The sequence below is a fragment of the Cornus florida genome, unplaced genomic scaffold (genome assembly GCF_030987335.1).
Source record: "Cornus florida cultivar Cherokee Brave unplaced genomic scaffold, ASM3098733v1 CherokeeBrave_3.0.0_Hap2_Chr11, whole genome shotgun sequence".
Classification (NCBI taxonomy): domain Eukaryota; kingdom Viridiplantae; phylum Streptophyta; class Magnoliopsida; order Cornales; family Cornaceae; genus Cornus; species Cornus florida.
The window spans coordinates 121,405,014-121,429,438 of NW_026775581.1; the positions used below are offsets into that span (position 1 = coordinate 121,405,014).

Below are 24,425 nucleotides of genomic sequence, written 5' to 3' on the forward strand. Positions count from 1 at the left end.
TATGCTAAGTTAGAAAAGTGTGAATTTTGGCAACGGGAGGTGAAGTTTTCGGGTCACGTGGTGTCAGAAATGGGAATAGCGGTGGATCCGGCCAAGGTTTCAGCGGTGGTTGAGTGGGGACAGCCTACTTCACCTACTGAGATTCAGAGTTTCCTCGATTTGGCAGGATATTATAGGAGGTTTATCCAGGGATTCTCAAAGATAGCGGGACCACTCACTCATCTGACTAAGAAGGGTGTACGGTTCATATGGGATGAACATTGTCAGAAAGCTTTTGATGAGCTGAAGACTAAGTTGACTTCTGCATCGATTTTGTCTACCCCACAGAGTGGGATAGAGTATCTGGTCTACACGGATGTTTCTTTGCAGGGTCTTGGATGTGTTTTGATGCAGGAGGAGCGACCGATTTTGTATGGATCTCGGAAGCTTAAGCCTCATGAACTTAATTATCCAACACATGATTTGGAGTTGGCAGCTGTGGTCTTTGCCTTACGTATTTGGAGGCATTATCTGTTAGGTGAATCCTTCAAGTTGTCTAGCGATCACAAGAGTCTGCAGTATTTGTTCACTCAGCGGGAGCTGAATATGAGACAGCGCAGATGGTTGGAAGTTGTGAAAGACTATCACTTTTCTATACAGTACCATCCAGGGAAAATGAATATGGTGGCGGATGCACTCAGATGCCGACCTGTTGGTAGTCTTTCTGCTCTATTCGCTACTGAGTGGAATGCTTTGAGGAATGTGGATGAGTTGTCGGATGCTTTTATGGCTTGCTTAGTGGTTACACCTTCCATCATTCGCAAGGTTCTGCAAGCACAACTCACGGATCAACAGTGCATTAACAAGGTTGCAGAGATAGCTTATGGGGAGGTTCCATTTTACCATGTTGGGACTGACAGAGGGTTGAGGTACAAGGGACGTTTAGTGGTACCTTCTGCTGAGGATTTGAGGAAGGACGTGATGACTGAGACTCATCATTCTGAGTTTTCTGTTCGACCAGGCGGAGACAAGATGTATTAGGATATGAAGTGGCAGTTCTGGTAGGCAGGTATGAAGAGAGACATTGTTCTTTTTGTTTCTCAGTGTAGTACTTGTCAGATGGTTAAAATTAATCATCAGAGGCCGTCAGGAGCTCTACAGCCACTACCGATACCAGAGTGGAAATGAGAGAGCATTTCTATGGATTTTGTAGTGGGATTGCCCATTTCTTTCAAGGGTCACAATTCTATTTGGATCATCATGGACAGATTAACGAAATCAGCTCACTTCTTACCTATTCGCACTGACTTCACTTCGGAGCAGTTGGCGAGACTTTACATTTTAGAGATGGTAAAGTTGCATGGCATTCCATTGTCTATTATATCGAACAGAGATTCGAGCTTTGTGTCAGAATTTTGGAAGAGTTTTCAGCAGGCTTTGGGTACAGAATTACACCTTAGTACTGCTTATCATCCTCAAACTAATGGACAGATTGAGAGGGTGAATCAGATCATGGAGGATATGCTTAGGTCGTGTGTTCTTGATTTCAAGGGCCACTGGGAGGATTACTTACCGCTTGTGGAGTTTGCTTATAACAATAGTTTTCAAAAGACTATTGGGATGACACCATTTGAGACGTTATACGACCACCCATGTCGATCGCCTGTTTGTTGGATGGAGGTTGGTGAGAGCAGATTCTTGGGTCCTGAGTTCATCAAGGATACTTCTGAGAAGATCGCTCTTATTAAAGATCGCATGCGCACTGCTCAGAGTCGGCAGAAAAGCTATGCTGATCGTCGCACACGTGCTTTGGAGTTTTAGGTTGGGGATCAGGTTCTACTCAAAGTGTCGCCTGTGAAGGGTGTAATGCGCTTTGGGAAGAAAGGGAAGTCGTCACCGCGGTTTGTCAGTCCATTCATGATTACGGATTGAGTTGGAGCTGTCGTTTATAGGTTGGCACTTCCGGATAATTTGGATCGAGTCCATAATGTGTTCCATGTTTCCATGTTGCGGAAATTTCTGCGAGATGAGGATCGGTATCAACATATCGATGTAGGGGAGATTGAGTTGCAGCAGGATGTAACGTATTTAGAGCCACCATGTCTAATCATTGACCGTCGGGATCAAATCTTTCGTAATAAGGTTATCCCTTTGGTGCGTGTTCAGTGAAGTCATCACAATGAGGCTGAGTCCACTTCAGAACAAGAGGATGTCATTCGCTCGAAGTTTCCTGAAATATTGGAAGAAGGTAAGAGCGAATTCCTTTTGTTAGGGGGGAATAATGTAATACCCCTAATTTTAAAAAGGATATTCCTGGTATTTATTTAGTATTAATTTTCATTTTGGTTGTTTTATTTGTTTATATTTGTATTAATTGTTGACGTGTATATGTGTTAATTTAATTGTTTTCATTGTGGTGATTTAATTGAATTTAATTATTTACTTGCTTTACTTTAATTGTTCTAATTATAGTTAATTATTTAAGTGTTTAATCTCGTTGTTTTAATTGAATTAAGTTAATTAAATTTAATTGGTTTTAACGTGACTGTATGGTGGCACACATATAGTTATATTAGGGTTACAGTTTATAGCCGACATAGATTTTAAATGTATGTTGTTATATGGGCCGACTAGGGTTAAGATTAGTGCTCTGTCTCTAATCATACTGGGAATATGTTTGTATTCACGTCTCTATATATATGGAACAGTACGTTAGTTTAGGGTTACAAACAAAACTCTATTCACTACGGTAAGACAGAGAGAACTTTGAGAGATTTCCAGAGAGGTTCAAGGATAACTGGACGGAGTGCTTCTGGGTTGAACCAAGAGCACCGGAGGTGTAGAACAGGAGTCTCGGACGTGAATGGAAACTTCAAAGACGGTGGTTTAGAGTTTCAAAACTGAAACTCAAGGCAAGCCACTATTCTATTCCTTCCCTTTAATTCGTATTCTGTGCATGCCTAGTTAGACTCCAGGGATTAATCAAGCATTAAAATAGGTTAAATTGAAGTTAATATTAATCTTGTAAGCATGTTTGAATTAACTGTTAAATCGTTGCATTAATCTGTTTGTGTTGAAAGTTGTTCTCGTTTAAGAATCTGTTTGTATTGGTTTTAATCTTGCTTAACCTTGGTGTATTTGGGATTGGATGCATGCTTATAATTAATTTTAGGACATCAATTAAACCCTGAAATAAGTTATAAAAACTGTACAGTGGCTTTGAACTTTGCCGGAGGCGAAGAAGACAAACAGGTTAGGGGATACAGCTCTCAAAGGAGGAAAACCGGCTCACCAAAAAAGGGAGCCAGCTCTAAGGCTTGTAGAGCCAGCTCCACAAGGAGTAGAGCCAGTTCCACATGAGGTGGAGGCGGCTACACCAAAGGGAGAGCCGGCTCCTTTGTTTTAGGAGGCGACTCTATCCTATTTTTCTTGGTTTTTCGTGTTCTGGGCTTGGGTTGGACAATAGGGGTTGGTTTAAAAGGTTCCAGTGGCTGTGAATGGGATTTATACTTGTTACAGACTTGTAAAAACTCTTGGGAAGCATGTTGAATTTATTATGTCGAAGCATGCAATAATATAAGGTTCAACAATAAACTTGTTTGTGGAACATTGGATAAATGAATTGAAACTAGATTATCGTTCTTACTGTTTTTCCAAAACAATTTGGATACTTTGCATAGTTTAAAATTATTAAACATGTCTCAGTTGTGTTACAAGCATATAGTTATTTATCTGAAAAAAATAAGTATGCTTAGTTGGAATTAATTGATGGTTACTTCTACTGATTGTTGCATCAATTGCGGTACTATTTGGAGGAGTTAAATGTACAGCCTTATTTCGTTTATATAAAGAACTGGAATGCGATTTTTAAATCTTATACTGAATGCATTAATTGGCCATATACATTATATTTATGCTAATTCTGGAGTATGGTTGATAAGTATCTATCACTGTTTTGTCAACTCTGTTAACTGGAGGATTGTACGTACCGGTATGGGACGGTGACATACTAGGTATGGACTAGTTCAAACACTAAGTTCTACCTAATTTGCATTAAGGTACGGATTAACCATATAGGTTAAGTCCATCACTTACTTGTGTCATGTCAACAAAATAGTTGAATGACTTAATGTGGTTTCAAGACGGATGACTATACATATATCAGACCACTACACAGATGGATGGTATTTTGTATTAGGAGGAATACGGACTTTATATATTTATTATATGGTGACATGGTATGAACTTGAGTCTCAGGACCATGGTTAGGGCGCGTATATCACCTAGGATGGATAACTGGACATAGGTGTTGTTCCTTGGCAGGTCTAGGTACACATGACCACATTATGTGTGATTTGCATGATATCTCTACTCAGGCTGAGACAGACCTATTGGACTAGTGAGCGTCCTATAGTGTGTACTATATATATATATGGACTACTCTAGATATTGTTGGGCTATCTAGGATGTATTTGCTTATCGGATTACTGTATGGATTGTAGTAGAATAGAACTTGCATGTGGGCCTGACCCACTTTCTTATTTTTCAGGTGTTCGTCAGTTCCAGGGTTAGATCTTGGACGTGTAGCGCAGATACAGACATTCAATCCTCCAACTACGTAGAATCGTTTCTATGTTTAGCTTTAGATTCTTTTTTCTGATGTTTTAGTTTCTATTGGGATTTTTAATAAGGGGTCCACTGGATGGATTCCCGAGTTGTTAAACTTATGGAGTTTTGGAGTATCGGATTTTAATAATTATATTTTGAGGATTTTAAATTAGCATTCCTTCAGTTTATTATTTTTATTTCTTATTTTATTTTGTATTCTGTGTTCGGTTACATATTGATTGTTTGATAGTCCCTCGGGTTTGGGCTTGGGCCTGATCAACTCGGGTCTCAGATCCGAGGGGTATCACACGCACCCTAACCATCGACTCTGAGACTCAAGCTCATATCGCGGTACCATAAAAATATATTTAAAGTCCCGTTCCATCCATCCATAAGAAATCTAGTTGGTCATTCAGCTTTTGCAGCTTCTTTGACCTAACATAGATATCCAGCAATCCAGTTAGTCATTCAGCTTGTGCAGCTTCTTTGACTTAAGTATAAGTAGGATTTATTTTATAATCCATTCCCTTATTCCGTGTAGGTAGGATGTAGTATTTTGAAACTAATCCAAACCTAGACATGCCACCCTCCCATACCGGTGCATGTAATCCAATAACCAGCAGTTGATAAAACAAGTAATAAATGTAATTATCAACTATATAGTATATCCAGAAACCGACAGTCAAACATTTAATTGTAAACATCAACTGTTTTATATTAAGCATGCTAAAACTTTGTAATTTAACAGGCCTATTTAATACTACTCCACACAGTTCCATAATTGATAATACAAATCATATATGTAACTTTCAATTAAATCCAAGTAAGCATATAAGATTTTACAAATTTACATGCTTATCTTATAATACCACACAGTTGTTCAGGAGTGAATAAAACAGTTAATGTATGTATACATCATTCATCCATTATAGGCATATAATCATTCTGTAGTCCTACATGCTTATAATCCACTACAAAAACATGAACAAAACATAACTCCATTCACAGATAAACTGCTACACATAAGTTGTGCAGTTTAAATCCTCAATCTCCAAGACAGTCTACTAATTTTCTTTAAAATTAGTATGTTCCAACAACAAACATTACTTGATTTATTATGAATTTTCAAGCTCTCTGAAGAATGAATTTGATCATAGACCTCAACCAAAACTCCCAATTACAGCTCCTACACACACCTGTAGCATCAGAACCCAGTCCGGAACCAACCCAGAGTGTCAAAAACACAACAGAGGAGGAAAGAGACGTCTCCCCACAAGGGGAGCCACCTCCCCTTTGAGTGGAGCCAGCTCTACACCATGTGGAGCCGCCTCCACCATTGATGGAGCTGGCTCCCCCATGTGGGGAGCCGCTTCTTTAACTCTCTGCTCCAAATCTCCTCTTCTCCTCCAACTCTGTCCCCTTTGGCGACGTCCAGTGCATACATCCTAAATTTCTAAGGCTACAACTGGGTAACCTATGTCCCAATGTGATCCAGAAATAGTTCAATGCCTTAGTCATTCACCGACAACAATCGGAACAAGAATTATGTAACAAAAAGTTAGAAAATCAATTTATCCTTCAAGAACACACGCAGTTCTAACTAAATCTACCATGTGAACCAGAGTAATATTAAAGCTTCTCAGAGTGTTATAAACTAACTCAACACGGTATATACCAGTTTACATGAATTATCAATCCAGTTACATGTATTATTTTATGCGTTACATATAAAAGATTTCAGAACAAACAATATAACACAAGGCTACGTTCAGTTTAAAAATAACAGAGTCATGCAAACCAGTTTACTTTTAATCCTTATACATTCCTGGAGTTGTATTAGACATGCAAAGAACACAAATCAATGGGATAGAGTTAGGATTAGAACTTGCCTTACACCGACGTCTTCCTAACGTCTCCGGCCAATTTTATGTTTCTTCCCTCTCTGTTGCTTCCCAGACTTCTCCAAATTACTCACTACTTTTATTATATCTTGAATATAGTTCTTAAACCCTAGGCAGATCATTATTGGTATATTTATAGGCCACGAATCCTAGGTCAATTAAACCCTAACTGACTTACCCGGCCCATAGACCAACCTATGTTGTATAAACGTCGGCTACTTAAGTTAGTTTTATGATAAAGCTAAAACCATAACCTAATTTAATAACCTAATTATTACAACAATGACTTTAAATGGAATAATACAATTAACAATTTAATTAGCACACAATAATTAGACAATTAAAAAAATCACATAATTCACACAAAACAATAAATTAAATAATTCACACAAAATAATTAAATCAATTTAAATTCAAATATAAAATAAAACTAAAACAAATAATCAATTAAACAACCCAAATTAACAATTAAACAAATAAAAATGCAATAAAAGAAAAATTAAAATGCCGAGACTATCTTTTTTAAAATTAGGGGTATTACACAAGGACAGGGACAAGGGGCGGTATGCCGGCAAAAGTGGGGGAGACAAGGGCGCTGCATCACACAAGAATTGGTCCCGTAAGCAAGGTGGTGGCCATGGTGGCAAAGATGGAGGGAGAATAAGGAGGGAACACCTAAGGCCAATGGCTCATGTTTTATATGTGATGGGCCACATTGGGTGAGAGATTGCTTAAAGAGGAAGACCTTCAATGCCATGACAAGCCACTATGATGAGCAACAACAACAATAGGAGGTGCAGATGGGTTCACTGCAAATCCTTAATGCCATTAAGGCTAAGACGGAAGTCCCAAAGGAGGTGGCTAAGGGGCTAATGTTCGTAAGGCAAGCATCAACGGGACACCTACACGTACTTTGGTGGACACGGGTGCATCCCACAACTTTGTGAGCATTGACGAGGCCAAGAGGTTGGGCCTCAGGTATAACAAAGAAGGGAGCTCCATGAAGGCAGTTAACTCGGCGGAAAAGTCTATACATGGCATGGCACACGGCGTCAAAGCATGCATTGGCGAGTAGGGTGGCCACATAGATCTATCAGTGGTACCCATAGACAACTTCAAATTAGTCCTTGGTTTAGAGTTCTTAGACAATGTGAGAGCCTTCCCCATTCCTTTCACTAACACTATGTGCATTATGGAAGGTAACACAGCATACATGGTACCGGTGGAGCGAGGCGCCAAGTTGAAAGCCCAAGCCTTGTCAGCTATGTAGTTCAAGAAGGGCTTCAAGAAAGGGGAGACTAGCTATCTTGCTACGTTGCTAGAGACGCCTGATGATGAACTAGTCCCTCCCCCACAAGAAGAGGTGCCTAAAGAGATACAAATCGTGCTAAACGAGTATACAGACGTGATGCCTAAGGAACTGCCCAAGAAGCTTCCACCTAGGAGGGAGGTGGATCATAAGATTGAGCTGAAACCGAGGTCCAAACCCCCTACTTTGGTGCCTTACCGGATGGCACCCCTAGAGTTGGAGGAGTTGCAGAGGCAACTCAAGGAGTTACTTGATGCGGGCTATATTCGACCTTCGAAGGCCCCATATGGCGCACCGGTGCTGTTCCAGAGGAAGAAGAATGGGTCCTTGCGCATGTGCATCGACTACCGGGCGCTAAACAAGGTGACTATCAAGAACAAATATCCCATCCCTCTCATTGCCAATCTTTTTTATTAGCTTGGTGGAGCACGCTACTTCACTAAGTTAGACTTGTGCTCGGGGTACTACCAGGTACGGATGGCGGACAGGTATGAGCCTAAGACTACATGTGTGACAATGTATGGTTCTTATGAGTTCTTTGTTATGCCATTTGGTCTCACCAATGCACCTGCTACTTTCTGTACTTTGATGAACAAGCTCTTCCATCCCTACTTGGATCGCTTTGTGGTGGTGTACCTGGATGACATTGTTGTGTATAGCACCACTCTAGAGGAGCATGTACAACACTTGAGGGCGGTCTTCCAAGTCTTACGGGAGAACGACCTATATGTGAAGATGGAGAAATGCTCATTTGCCCAGGAAGAGGTGTTGTTCCTAGAGCATAAGATACAGGATGGCAAGCTGATGATGGAAGAATCAAAGGTGAGGGCCATTCAAGAGTAGGAGCCGCCCACTAAGGTGACAGAGCTACGATCCTTTTTTAGGCTTGTCAACTACTACCACCGCTTCATCAAGGGTTACTCGGGGAAAACAGCCCCATTGACAAACCTTCTGAAGAAGACACGTGCTTAGAGTTGGATAGAGTCGTGCCAAGGGGCATTTGATGACTTGAAGAAGACAGTTACAGAAGAGCCAGTACTTAGCGTGCCCAACCACTCCAAGCCAATGAGGTGCACACGGATGCATCAGACTTTGCTATTGGGGGCGTGTTGGTACAAGAAGAACACCCCATAGCTTATGAGAACCGCAAGCTTAATGACACTAAACGGCGCTATACGGTGCAAGAGAAGGAATTGACGACAGTCATCCATTGCCTACGTACTTGGAGGCACTACTTGCTCGGGGCACAATTTGTGATTAAGACGGATAATGTTGCCACCAGCTACTTCCAGACACAGAAGAAGTTTAGCCCTAAACAAGCTCGATGGTAGGACTTCTTAGCGAAGTTCACTTATCATTATGAGTACAAGCCGGGCAAGGCCAATGTTGTGGCAAATGCGCTTAGTCGCAAGGCCGAGCTCGCGGCTATTAGTCGGCCCTAGCACCCTCTTATGGAGCGGATCAAGGAGGGGTTGCAGCACGACCCTCTAGCTAAAAGCCTTATTCAGCTGGCTAAGGAAGGGAAGACTCGGCGCTTTTGGTTGAGGGATGATTTACTTCTCACCACAGGAGACCGACTCTTTGTGCCCATGTGGGGCAACTTACGAAAGGAGCTCATACGGGAATGCCATGACACCAAATAGGCTGGTTACCCAAGTATGCGGCACACACTAGCACTCCTTGAATATTCATATTATTGGCCTCGGATGCGTGATGATGTAAAGACATATGTGAGGACTTATCTTGTGTGCCAACAAGACAAGATAGAGCAGCAGCATCCCGCGAGCCTACTAGAGCCTCTGCCTATTCCAGAGAGACCATGGGAGAGCGTCTCTATGGATTTCATCACTTGTTTGCCTAAGTCAGAGGGTTGCGGGAGCATTATAGTGGCGGTAGATCGGTTCTGCAAATATGCCACCTTCATACCCACACCAGCAGATTGCACAGTGGAGAAGGCAGCAGAATTATTTGTTGACCATGTGGTCAAGCTTTGGGGAGTTCTGTAGAACATTTTCAGTGTCAGAGACCCGCGCTTCACGGGTAGATGTTGGACTGGGCTTTTCAAAAAGATGGGGACTAATCTCAGTTTCTCTACGAGTTTCCACCCCCAATCAGATGGGCAGACGAAGCGCATCAATGCTCTCTTGGAGCTATACTTGTGCACTATGTAAGTGCCAACTAGCGTAATTGGGCCAAACTCCTTGGGGTGGCATAGTTTTCTTACAACTTGAGGTAGAGTGAGGCTACCAATCACAGTCCATTTGAGGTTGTTACCGGTCGGCAGCCTATGACACCCATCGTTATTACTTTAACTTACGATGGTAAAAATCTGGCGGCCTACAAATTTGCCAAGAGGTGGCACGAGCAGTCCGACTTGGCTAGGGCGTACCTTAATAAGGTGGCAAAGAAGATGAAAAAGTGGGCCAACACCAAGCGAAGGCGGGTGGAGTACATAGTGGGAGACCAGGTGATGGTTAAACTACTACCCTAACAGTTTAAGTCCTTACAAAGTGTGCATAAAGGGTTAGTAAGGAAGTACGAGGGCCCATTCCCCATTGTCAAACAGGTGGGCAATGTCTCATATATGATGGAACTTCCACCCAAGTTGAAGATACATCCAGTCTTTCATGTCAGCATGCTCAAGCTTTATCATGGAGACACGGAAGACCTTACTCGGGGCATATCGCAGAGGGCACCCACGACCGTTGTCATATCCTTCGACAAGGAAGTTGATTGTATCCTTGCAAATTGTGTGATGAGCAGGAGAGGCGTGCCTAAATATACAGAGTACTTAGTAAAATGGAAGAACTTGCCAAATAGCGAGGCGAGCTGGGAGCATAAGGATACATTTTGGCAGTTCATAGAGCATATCTAGCAGTTCAAACAAGAAGATGCGATGAGGGCGTCGCAAGCTTAGGTGGGGAAGAATGTCACGCCCCACAACCAAGAGGCTACACCACGCAGGCGCCACGCAGACGCTCAGTCGACGATGACATGGCAGCCTGCATAGACCGAGAGTTTTCTAGACTTCTCTACACAAGTATGGAACTTTCTGGAATTCTCTAGAATAGTGTGTAGTTGTCTAGTCTCTTCTGGACTTGTCTAGAGTTGTATAGAATTCTTTAGACTTGTCTTGTGCATTGTAGATAATTCTTGAATTGTGTATATAGTTCTTTGGAAGATTCTAGACACTTATTTTAGGCCACACATTTGTACACATCTAGAATGTTCTTGTAAGGGCCAAAGGCCTATAAATAGGAGGTGGGAGTTCATTTGCTCCTCACCAAGCAACCAAGTTGTAATCTTCTCTTTGTAAGTAATACAAGTTCTATACATTCCTAAACTCTCTTACTTACTTGCCTTATCTCTTCCTACACACTCAAGTAAGCAAAACACTTGTCTAGTCTTAGTCTTCACTAAGTTAACACACTCGGGTAGGCTGACTTAGCACTTCAAGGGGGCTTGAAAGTGTTTAAGGCCGTATGTGAGTTTGGAAAGGTCCAAGTCCGTGACATTTGTCTCGACTAATTTATAGGATCGGTGCAAGACGCCACCCAAACAGATCAGATAAAGTTCAAATTATGCCCATGAATATGACCTTTAAAATATTATTTGCACCTAAGAGAAATTAAACCTAAAAACCTAAGATACTCACAGTGTACTTATATCTTAAACGGACAATGAGGAGCTAGGAATGGAACAAACATAAAATATTACCAAAACCATATATTAATCTGATCCAACTAGCTAGTTTAAATTAAGAAGTTGCTAATTAAGTCAAATGGGACGTTTATTCTATAGTAAAGAAAACCATTGATTGCGGGCCTAAGATTCCGCTATACCTACCGTACGTTGTTTCTTTGTTTCCTCGCTCAAACTATTGCTGCTTGCAAGAATATATGTTTGATATTTCACGTCACTGTAAATGGATACAAGAGCCAAAAATACACCATTTATATATTACATATGATATGACATACATGCATAATCAATGCCTCTTGTTGAAAATTGAAATACTACATCACTGTCATATGATCATGGTCATTACATAATGTCATATCCGAAGAATCATAATCTGATTAGAATGAATTGGAGTATGGTTGCTGCTGTACTACAGTAGTACAGCACATGCATTTGCTACTATGATTACAACTAGTTTATTAATTTGTGGGACAAAACATTACTATTAATGGTTGCCACTACTGTATCTCAAAAATAAAAAAATGTTTGATGTAGAGAGAGAATTCTTTCTTCCTAAGAATGATAAAAGAAGTGTGCGTGCTCTGTCTCACACACACCAATATTGATCACTCATGTCACAAACAACATGCAGACAATTATGCCCCTATGTGTGGTACGTCATGGAAACTGTGCAAATGTTGAATTATGGGCCTAATACCAATAACCCTAGCTCCAAAAAGTTGATTGACTTGACATATACAATTGTCCGGAGTCTACAGACTCGAGAGAGAACTTAAATTTTGTTTTGTTTTTTTTTTTTTTTTTTAAATCAAAACTTTGTCATCTTTATCATTTTCGTGTACGTATATGGGTTTGCATTGAATTGCGGTTCAGTTGGGGATTGCCATAAAAGGAAAACTCCTTGAAGCCCTTCAAAGATTGAATCGTACGTACAGGGAATCAAACAGCAAAAATAAATAAATAAATGAACTGAACAATTATTGAATTTTTTTTCTTCTAAAAAGTGAACTAAATTCCCTTTCACTTTCGTCATTTTCTTTATCCAATTAAAAGTAAATAAACGAATACAGAAAAGAAGGGATTGTTAGTATATATTACTTGCCAAAAAGAAAGAAAAATACTAATAAAAGAATGTTATTATTATTATTGTTACAGAGTATTTTTTTTATTATCCGCAAGAAACTCATGATATAATTAAGCCACACGCTTTTAGTATAAAAAAATGTTAATAAGAATCATGTTCAAATACATGCTCTGAAAACTCGTGTTAGACTCCTTAATTAGAGGTCGGGTCGGGCTTGTGCTTGGGTTAAAGGTTTTATAGGCGAACTCAAGATGTTTACCCTCAACTCACTCAATCCATTCAAATTACAACCCTAGTAAATTGAATCCCTTGATCATTTTTGTCATGTGAATATAATTAGATAAGAAATAATAATTGATAGGAGTTTTAAACAGTTGATGATATCACTGAGGAATTGAGAAAAAAGCAGCAAAATTAAGAATATGAGCTGCTACTTGGAGAAATTGAAGATTTAACCCTTCTTTATAAATTTTTTTTTTTTTTTTAACTGAGTTCAATTTTATCATTTAGCACATAAATTGAGAAATTGAAAAAATTTATTTATTTATTTGTTGGCCTTTCATATTCCGGCCTTCATTGAGCCTGTCTAGGGTCCAAACTCCAAAGAATGGCATGGAGATTGATCCTCGGGATGGGCCGGAACTCAAACAAAGCCCAGGTCTAATCCTAGAGGAGTTGGGCTACGACTGGTCCGGCCCAATCAATAAAACTAGACCACACTTTTAAATTGTCGAAATTGAGAAGTTACGTGCATATCATCGTCGCCAAAGTCTGGAGTCAGATGTATTCCTTCAACTTTCGTGTAGGGTACAAGTTATTGTATTGTCCAGAAAAGGTGACATTCCATTTTTATATGGGACTTTGAACTCATGAATTAAGTCACATACGAGTGAGAATCCTAACAACTTCAAGAACAAGAACGAATAAGTGGTAAAATTAAATAATAAATAGTGAGAATTTGAGTAAAAATGTACGCGGAGCATGAAAACAGAAGCGCACTAGTGATATTCATTGAGCAGAATTATGTGACTTGGCTCATGAACCTCTCAATCAAATTAACTTGAAATTCATCTTAAAATTTTTTGGTGCTGGACATTTTACTACATTAATCAGCATTTTCAAAAAAATTAAAATTGCTAGATATTTTACAATATTAATCAGTATTTTAATTTTTTTAAAAAATTATTCTATATATAATAATAATAAGAGATTTTTACATATAAATGTATTCATGGGTCCATATTTACAGTCTCATGCAGTCAAGGCCACGTAGTTTCTAAAAAATGAAACTGACCTTTTCCTGTTCATGATAATTTGTTACCCAGAATAACCTTTTCGCTTTTTAAACCAAATTACCATACTGCCCCTTTCCATTAATTCACCCAAATAAATTACCCCTTAATTTTTTTTAGGGCATGATTGTGTACATGCCAGCCGCCGGCGCTTCTCTCTTCCATCACATATATACATTACAGTCATTTTTGGAACATTTTCTCAGTAATCAGTCACCACCACCACCACGACCACAAAGGCGGTGCGGCGGGGCATGAACACAACCAAGCAGGTATAATAATAATAATAATAATAATAATAATAAATCACTGTTGATCATCTCATTTTTTATCCCTCTCTAAAGTTCACGGATGATGCCTAGAGCTCTCAAAAACCACCATCGATCACCGGACCCCTGATGCAGAGCCAGCCATGCAAAGCAATAGCCTACTTTATCTCTACTCTTGAAGCCCGTTGTGCATTTCCATTGAATCCAACAAGCATTTGTCCACGCTAAGTTTGGTTGAGCAACCGGTGGTGGTGTTGTTGGGTTTCAATTAGGTTCTGCAGATGGTGGTGGTGGGTTCGATTAGGGCTCTGCAAGGTGTCCGCGATGATGGTGATGGTTTGATTTGGTGTTGTTGGGTTTCAATTAGGTTCTGCAGACAAGCCGAATCGGTGAGGGTGGTGGTGTTGGGTTCGATTAGGGCTCTGCAAGGTGTCCGCGATGATGGTGATGGTGGTGGCGGAGTGGATTTGTGAGATTTGAGAGTTTCTATTGCTTTGGTTTTGGGTGGTAGCAGTGAATTTGTATGTTACACTAGGTGATGGAGGTTGCGTGGTGGTAGTTTGTGGTTTCTGAGGTGAGAAGCTAAGGTTTTCAGGACAATCGCCGCCGTCAATGGTGACTCCAGAAGAGAGAAACGGCGGGCATGAACAGAATCATCACTGCCCTAAAAAAAAAATTATGGGCTTTGTTTGGGTGAATTAATGAAACGGGTAACATGGTAATTTGGTTCAAAAAGTGAAAGGGTATTTTGGACAATAAATTATAGTGAACAGTAAAAATTCATTTTTTCTTGTTCATATCATTAATTTGGTCAACTTCATTTTCTTTGACTGCATAAGACCGTAAAAATCCCTAATAAAAAGCTTTTTCAAACTAAACGTTCTTGTACGCTTAAATCCTCCACCAAGACTTGTCATTCAACTCAAAAATTCATAATGCTTAAGCTCAACATCCCAATTTGATGTGATACAAGAACCCTCCAAATCTCTTACAAATGTTCAGTAAATAATATGATTCATTTTGATAGAATCAAATTCACCGTTGTGGTTTAGTTTCACCCTCAACGAAGTCCACCGGCGGTTTCGTGAAAAATCCAATCATAAACCACTCCAAGCCTCACCCTACTATATATTTATGAAAAAAATGTATGTCCTTATATAATACTGTATATATTTATATATGTAACGCTCTGTTTTATATATATATATATATATTTTGTGTGTGTGTCTGTGTAACGCTCTCTCATGTACACACAGTCACATACTCAAAGAAGCTGATACACGAAGTAAACAAGAGGACAAGCACGTAGATAAGGTGGTGGAACCACCTCTTTTTTAACCTTTCTCTGTTTCCCCAAGCAAAAAGCATACCTTTTCTAACCTTCTTTCTCACCGTCCTCTACTAAACCAATCTAATAGAAAAGCCCCAATCAAAAAACCCAAATCTCCAAGCAAAGTCACCCTTTCTGCTTTATATAAGTTTGATCATTACATGTGAACACTTTTACCTTTTCTTTCTTGCACTCTACAATATTGATCCTTTTCTTCTACTGTTATTTTAATTAATGGGATTTTTTTTTTTAGTCTTTGTCCACACGCTAGAGATTTTTTGCACAATTTAATAATGTAATGAAAAAATTTAAGAGCATAGATATGTTCAATTCTTTGAGGTTGTTTACAAGGCTATGTTTGGAATTAATTCATTTAAAGGGAAAGAATTGTTGAGAGATTCTGTGTCTTTCTTTGTTGGGGTTGTGCACACTATATGTTTGTTGTTTTGATGTACTTGTGGCCTACATTCTACATGGAACTTGTTTTCTGCAAATGGGTCTTTGCGTTTCTACTGTGTTGTTGGCTTATTTTCTCTGTTGCATGCTCAGGTTAGCTAGGCTCTATATCTCCAATTCTTAATATTTGTTTCAAGGTTTATATTGTTATAGTATGAGAAAAAATAGAACCCAATTTGCTAATTGTCTCTTTTTTTCTTTTTCTTTTTTTTTTTTTTGTTGATTTGGTTCTAATTTTCTGATTTAAGTGGAGGGATTACACGGGGATGCTAAAGTAAGGGGGGTGAATTTGGGTGGATGGTTGGTGGTGGAAGGGTGGATTAAGCCTTCTTTGTTCGACGGCATTACTAATGGAGACATGCTTGTGAGCTTTCTTTGTGCCCAAGTATTTGTTATTTCGATGATTGGGGATTCTGAATTCTGGTTTCTTGCAATTGATTTTTGCTAACCCATTTGCCATGATTAATTTAGGATGGTACACAGGTGCAATTCAAATCAGTGACACTGCAGAAGTATGTAAGTGCAGAGAATGGTGGAAGCGCGAATGTTACAGTGGACAGAGATGTTCCGTCTTCGTGGGAAACATTTAGAGTGAGATAACTGAACTACTCATGCTTTTCACATAATCTTCTCTTGGCTGTTATATCTTAGTGTGTAAAATTTCTTCTATTTTTCCCAAACATATCTTTATATTTCTTTACATTTTAATGGTTGATTCAGCTGCAAGATTTTTCTTTTCGTTTATATTAGTTAATGTATAGAAATCAGAATTCGTAACTTTTCAATGGGCATTTGATTAGAGAATCAGTCAGCTGAATGGACTTTTTACATGCCTATTGAGTATTAATACAATGTGGGATGCAATCTCAGGGCATTTGTGAATAAGATGTTATGAGTGTGTTGCAAGTTGCAACAAACCTTTTTTTTATTTTATTTCATGATGTTATATTATATGAACACATACAATAATATATTAAGAAATCATAGTGGGGACCCATCCCCCAATATCTTTTTCGAGACTATTCACAATACCATTAGGCTATTAGGGCTAGTGTTGCATCAATTTCTGATTGAACATGATAACAGAGATTTGGTTCAACTTACTCCTGAAAAAATGGTCCCTGTGCAAGAAGATTTTAAAGGCTACTTCTGCAAATTTTAGATGCGTGTATGGGTAATTTAGAACTTCACCATGCAATTGAATTATGATAATTAGACTCACATTTTTATCTGTAAAAAATATACTCAACTGAAGATATCTGCCTTATTTGAAAGAAACTCTATTTCTTGGACGAAACCTTTTTAGATTTTTATGTCATTGCGGGTGGGTTTGAACCATACGGACTAGGATTTGACTCATTTTGACTACAAACTGAAATGATGTAAAACCAAGCATCGCATCTGAGGGTTAATATGAGCATTTAATGTTAGAATTATATTTGATATTCTACATTCATTTTTTATACCAATAGAAGCCAAGTAAATCTTGCAGATGGGCAAGATTAGTAAATTGAAGTGAACCAAGAAGTGTTACATGCACTTTCTTATGCGGAAATCTAATCAATAATTTCTCATTGTAGTGGTGGAAGGTTTTGTATGGTGGATCTTACGAGTACTCACTATGATTTTTTCATGTAATTGTGGCATACTAATTTTTTTTAGGACAAGTGAAATTTAACATTTGAGATAGTTTGAGAATTTTCTCTCTCAGATCTAATCTGCAGATCTTCAGCATGATATATGATTTACATCAGCATAGAATTTTATGTGCTGAGGTCCATATTTAATTGTGATTTGTGCTATTACATCTATGCGGTTGTAATTTCTTCTTTGACATTGCAATTTTTGTTACTTTGTGAAAGGACGTACTGTGAATCATATCATACTAACATATTATTTTATTTAAAGGTTCAACTCTTTCACTAGTATTTTAACTGAACAAAGATGCACTCAAGAGGGTGTCATTAACTTTTAAGTTATACTGTGGAGTCCTAAAACTAAACTATTGCTATCTGGAGATTCAGTTGTTCCTTCAATTTCTTCTCCTGCAGTTATGGAGAGTTTCTGATTCAGAGTTTCAGTTCCGCACCTCTCAAGGCCAATTTCTAACATGTGATGGTGAAGGGTGCTCTGTCTCTGCAGTCGCAGATTCGCCATCAACAAAGGAGACATTTTACATTGAAAGAAACAATAACAATAGGGTTCACATCAGACTTAATAGCAGAACTTATCTGCATGTATATATTCTCATCCTTTACTTTTATCTTTACTAATATATATCTCTAAAATACCGCTTAGATAGTTAAATATGATGTTGTGCCCCATTTATTATGCATTCAGCACTGGATATTGTGCCGCATTTAACATCGATGAAGCATGGTTGATGGTTTGAAGTGCCACATATAACATTTTAAACCATCAAATGTTTTTAGCCTTTCTGTGTTTATGTTCATGAAAATTTCAATTGCCCATTACAACATAATTGGGATTGGACAATCATTTGGCTTTGGAAGTTGTTTGGTAATTGGTCTGGTAAATGATGTAATTAAAATTGAACAGGTGGTAATAAAGAAAGGATTGTGCTAAAGTTTCATCAGGAAAAAATTGTGAGAGAATTTGAATCTAGGAAAGCAAGTTTCAGTAACTATGCAGAAATAAAGCAACCTGAAGAATATTCAAGGTACCAATGGATAAAATTGACAGACTGAAAAACTTTGAGATTATTTTGCGACCACATAACTAACCCACTAATTATCCACCCCGCTAGGATTGAGATAATATCAGTGTTCAAATCCCTACTCTTCAAATGTAAGATTTTAAATAGTAAATGGTGATACTATTATACTTGTTTAGGCTTCAATAGCAAACCAGCTCACAGCAGACTATCCAGGGACACCAGGATGGGATGATAATGCAGCTACTTTTGAAATGACAATTGTGGCAAATAACTTGCATGGTGATTACCAGCTGGCCAATGGCTACGGGCGCGAAAAGGCCAAAGAAATTCTTAAGGTAACTAATAATTTTTTAAATGTGCTTCTTTCTTTAGTTGTTTCTTAACCTGTAATAATGGATAGGTTCCACCCTCTACATAAGAACATATATTAAGAATATGTTGCATTTGTATGGCTAGAAGTTTCATGATTCAACAGGTGCAGTTTGTCTTCTTCTTCTTCTACATATATTAACATTATGTTGCATTGGCAAGGGTAGAAGTTTTCATGATTCCACAAATGCAGTTTCTCTTCTTTTCAAATTCAGAAAAAGAGAAGAAATAGTTTTAGCAATATATATAATTTTTATATATAGACGGTATATATGCAATGTTGGGTGCTAGTGATGGAGGAGATCGAACTAATCCCTTGTTTTCCAATATATTAAAATAGTTTTTGAGAACCTGATGGCAAATATATATAATTTAATTAGTGGACCGAATACATAGAATGTTGGAGAGCCAATGATGAGAAGGAGATCGAATTAATTTCATATTTTCCAAAACATATAACATGCGTGTTGAAAGGCATTTTTGTTCTCCATTAATAAATCCTGATTTTGGAAGTATTGAGGGACTGGTTTTTCAGAACATAGTGACTTCTGAGCAATCAACTCCTGGCCTTACATCAGTTATATGTGTATTTGGATTATTCTAGTATTCTTATCTTGCTTCATTTGTTGATATTAGTGTCCTTATAACTTGGCTCATATAAAGTGCATATCGTAGACATTTATTTATTTTAACTGTTAGAAGAAATAGCTGCTATGTTTCTTCAGCCAGTTCGGCTCATTTATTTGATTATATGCGTTTATTTATTTTTACTGTTAGAAGAAAGAGCTGCTATGTTTCTTCAGCCAGTTCAGCTCCTTCATTTGATTATATTCATTGGAAACTGCAGAAGCATAGAAACAGCTTTATCAATGTAGAAGATTTTAATTTTCTGTATAGACATGGAATTAATACAGTGAGGATTCCTGTTGGCTGGTGGATAGCTTATGATCCTAATCCTCCAGCTCCTTTTATTGGAGGAACTTTGGAAGCTCTGGATAATGCATTTTCATGGGCACAGTAGGTCTTGTTTTGACCTTTTCCTCTTTAGTTTCTTCAGCATTTTCAGTTAGTCCCTTTTAAGCTCTGCATGAAAACTTTGGTGCAGAGCCTACGACATAAAATGCATTATCGATCTTCATGCTGCTCCGGGCTCTCAAAATGGTATGGAACATAGTGCTAGTAAAGATGGTTCAACAGGCTGGCCTACATCTCCAGATTTCATCTCACAGACATTGCATGTTATAGATTTTCTAGCATCCAGGTACATTTCCAGACAATTTATTGGATGGTTAAGATAGTACATTTGGTGTAGTATCTGCTTGCAGTTGAGGGGAAAAAATTAATGTTAAAGGGATGTTATTAATCAGGAAAAAAAAAATTTGATGGCTGGTGGAAGTTGAGGGAAAAAAAATTGATGCCCTCTTCTGACTAAAGGGAAGTCCTTATTTGCCAATCAGTAACCTTAATGTAGTTATGCTTGGGGAAAGAAAAAAAAAAGAAAAGTGTAGTTATGGGGTGTTTGGATACCGAAAGGAATTAAATGCATTCATTTCAGTTCCAATGGCCTGTTAGCATACTGTTAAGTAAATGATTTCAAGGTGAAAAACTTTACTTGTAGAAACATAGAATTTAGGTTATTTTCTGAAATCCAAGAATGATGTAATTTAAGGTAGGTATCATGAGAAATACAAAGCTCATTTGAGCATCCCCCAGAGAGAGAAGAAAAAAATCATCTCTATTTTGTGGCACAAAATCATTTCATTCTCAAAGGTGTCCAAACAACCTACTTGAGTATAGCTGGAAAAATCATCCAAGTTGTTGCAGCACTTATGGGCATTCTTTTTTCCCACTCCTCTCTCTCTCTCTCTCTCAGTGGAATTTTTTTTGTTACATGACCTGCTTGGAAGAGGATATGTAAAATTCTTCTGAAAGAGTGGTCAATTTTTCCCTTCCAAAATTGAGACTTTGTGGCTTTTGCAGTAAATCTGTCCTGCTCCTTGGATGCACAGTGGTCTGGTGTTGGTGAAATTTCGTTTTATTAAATGTGATTTCTTTCATTTTCAGGTATGCCAGGCATCCTACTTTGCTGGGAATTGAACTTCTAAATGAACCGTCTGCCGCAACTGTTCCACTGGATATCTTAGTATCATATTACAAAAAAGGTTACCAAATCGTTCGGAAATACTCTTCCACGGCTTACGTGATAATGTGTCAAAGAATTGGCAATGCAGATCCATTAGAACTTTATCAAGCTAACATAGGCTCAGTAAACACAGTGGTGGATTTGCATTACTATAATCTCTTCGACACTTTCTTCGTTAATATGAGCTCTGTGGACAATATTCAATTCATTTACAAGAGCAGGGAAAGCCAACTACAAGCTCTAAATAGCGCAAATGGCCCTCTTGTTTTTATCGGTAATTTAAGGTGTCCCTGTTATCTTCATTCATTTAGGAAGAAAATACTTCAGGGTTCTAAATTCCAGTTTTTATATCAATTTCGAATTCGGTCTTTTAGTTGAATCATTTGCCCAAACCTGAAACCTGGTTTGTTTCTAATATGTATTTCCTCCCAATGTTTTAAGAATTATGACATTTAGAAATGGATCATTGGCAGGGGAATGGGTGAATGAGTGGAATGTAACAAGTGGTTCTCAACTTGATTATCAAAATTTTGGCAGAGCCCAGCTAGAGGTTTACAATGCAGCTTCCTTTGGATGGGCTTATTGGACACTCAAAAATGACAGAAAGCACTGGGACTTTAAATGGAATATTCAGAACAATTTTCTCCAGCTGGGTAAAAATCTATCTTCTGTTTTAAGAATGTGTATGATATTAATTTCAGTAAAGGTAATTTATAACCATTATTTCTCAGGTCTGAACAGCATATAAAACTGCATACATGTTTTATGCAGGTTATTCACCAGCCATGCAAAAATCTTACATCCTGGAGTTGCTTGGATTGGCATGCAGCTTCTTCTTTCTGCATCACACATTGTAATAGCTCACACCAAATTCTGAGAGTTGAAGATATGGATCGAGATACGGGAAGTTATTTGTTCTTTGTTGCTTAACCATCACACTCAAATATTTTGCGAATTTGAAGGTGATGCGAAAAATAATGTTGTAAGAACAGAGTACCAAAACAAAGTGTGAATGATGCTGTAAAACCTTGAGGCTACAATCTCTAACATTCAATAATACAAAAATGGAGAATTTTCTCCTGTTGTAGTTTCTCTAGCAATCTTTTGTGTCAACATTCTCCTATGAGTTCACTCTTTTTATCTAAAGCCATTTGTTATACGCTAAAATATAGAGTTTCTTGACCATCTGGCCAACTGAAAAATATCCTATAAAGAGTACAACCAAAAATCCAAAATACGACAGTGGCAGTGTGGTGAACCCCATTACTTCCCCAATTGGCGTGGAAGCAAGTACAATTCCAATGGCAGAGATTATGACCGTAGAACAAATCACAGGCCATGAGGCGACCTCCTGAATAAAGGGGATCTTCTCTGTTCGAATTAAGTGAATGATCAGGGTTTGCATGAGAAGCCCTTCGACAAACCAAGCGGAATGGAAGAATGAAGTATTCTCATAGACATCCTTGTAATACAAACAAAGAAACAGAAGGGTCGTAATATCACAGAGAGAGCACACAGGACTATTCCATAATATGAACATGGCTAAGCCTTTTGATGACCCTCTCTGTGGAGTTCTCACATAATCCTCTTCCATCTTGTCCCAGGGGATTGCAATCTGGCCTACATTGTACAAGAAGTTCTGTGTGAGAAGCTGCCTCGGCGTCAAGGGCTCATATCCAAGAACCAGAGTCGCTATGAGTAATGAAAGAATACTTCCTATATTGGCAATAACTGACAATTTTATGTACTTCATGGTGTTCCCAAAAGTGAGTCTGCCATGCTCAACTCCGGCAACAAGAACGTTAAGGTCCTTCTCTAGTAATATAATGTCAGCAAACTCTTTAGCAATTGATGCCCCTGAATCAACTGATATCCCCACATTTGCAGCGTCCAATGCAAGAGAGTCATTCACTCCATCTCCCAAGAACCCCACAACATGATCTCCTACTGTCTGCAAGGATAGCACCACTCGAAGTTTCTGAGTTGGGGTAAGACGAGCCAATACAGTTGCTCTTTTAACAATCTCATGGAAGGAATCATTGTCGAGTAACTCAAGATCAGGTCCTGTAGTAACGTGAGTGGTCCTGATTCCAACTTCCTGGCAGATCTTTATTGCAAGTGGGAGTGTGTCACCTGTTAACACCTTTGCTTTTACTCCCTTTTCAGCCAACTGCCATAGTGCTTGCTTTGCAGAGTCCTTTGGTGGATCAAAGAAGGTTAAAAGGCCAAGGAATACCATGTCTGATTCAACAGTATCATCATAGACCATACTTCTGTCACCCATTTGCTGCAACATGAAAAGTGTAACTGTAATATTAGTAAATCCTGTTAATTTACCTAAAAAAAAAATTCCTGTTAAGGCAAATGAATTTTTCTTTACTGTTTGCCATATCAGCTCACTTTGAATTTGCATAAAAAAAGTTCAATCCCATAAATGCTGGAATCACATCTCAATCAAACCAACACATTTGATTGAAAATTGTTCAAAAACTCTCTGATAAATTAAAATAAAAAACTGTCAACCATCGCCATCCACTTTGTTGTTTCTATTCCTTTTCATAAGGAAGCTCAGCTTGTTTTTTTATCCTTTGGTAATTAACTTTATGTATGTGTAACACATAAAAGTATGCATGCTTAACACATAAATTAATAAAAACAGTATTGTTTAGATAGGCACTTCGGATGTGCTCTAGGCCCTAAGGAGCATATATATGCATAATATATACTTATATAATTTTATTTTATTTATAAAATTAAAATTAAAATTAAAAATAAAAACTCTAGAGCACTTGCCGGCTCCTGCGTCCACTCTTGCAAGCTCTCTCTCCAGTTCTCTGCATAGTTTAATCTTAAGAGTAAAATACTAAAGATTTTTCATTAAATTTGTTATTTGTGTAATTTTAGGTGCATGAATTAAATAAAATTGTTTCTGCAAGCTTTCAACACGGTGCTATAGCAAATATTTCATGTTTATTCACATGTATATAGATATGTACTGGTCATTTATACTTATGCATATATAAGTATATACATGCATATAATTTTTATTCCAATTAGATATCTGAAATAATACATAAATATTAAAATTCAGATTACTTGGAAATCAATGTATATTTTCCATCCAATTGTTCTATTTTCTTCCACCCAACTAGTCCAACATAATGATTGCTCGAACATTTATTTCTTTTAAAAAGAATTATCATGTTAAGTGTAACAATGCATGTAAATATCATCTTTGCCAAACACTTTATCATATCTAGATTAGTTTTCCTTTACTAGTTTAAATGATTTAATTTTTATTTCTTT

General features: G+C 38.1%; 2 protein-coding genes across 5 annotated transcripts in view; one reads left to right on the forward strand and one right to left on the reverse strand.

Annotated features, from left to right (window-relative positions):
* The first annotated feature begins 15,350 nt into the window (after positions 1-15,350).
* Positions 15,351-22,219, forward strand: LOC132282789 (probable glucan 1,3-beta-glucosidase A). Of its 4 annotated transcripts, none has more exons than XM_059784576.1 (10): positions 15,361-16,023; positions 16,179-16,294; positions 16,414-16,521; positions 17,982-18,167; positions 18,784-18,942; positions 19,824-19,993; positions 20,082-20,237; positions 21,041-21,393; positions 21,593-21,772; positions 21,891-22,219. In XM_059784576.1, exons 1-10 carry the CDS (start codon positions 15,909-15,911, stop codon positions 21,974-21,976), a joined length of 1,629 nt encoding a protein of 542 aa, XP_059640559.1. In that variant the 5' UTR covers positions 15,361-15,908; the 3' UTR covers positions 21,977-22,219. The 4 variants fall into 4 exon arrangements, with proteins under 4 accessions (XP_059640561.1, XP_059640559.1, XP_059640558.1 ...); XM_059784575.1 differs by having other exon boundaries at positions 15,362-16,023; positions 16,402-16,521; XM_059784577.1 differs by having other exon boundaries at positions 15,365-15,637; positions 16,402-16,521.
* The window catches only part of LOC132282788 (uncharacterized), a 28,314-nt gene continuing 26,002 nt past the window's right edge, over positions 22,114-24,425 (reverse strand). Inside the window, exon 8 of the mRNA XM_059784574.1 lies at positions 22,114-23,406. Coding sequence (XP_059640557.1) covers positions 22,261-23,406 — 1,146 coding nt within the window. The 3' untranslated portion in view covers positions 22,114-22,260. The remainder of the gene's footprint in view (positions 23,407-24,425) is intronic.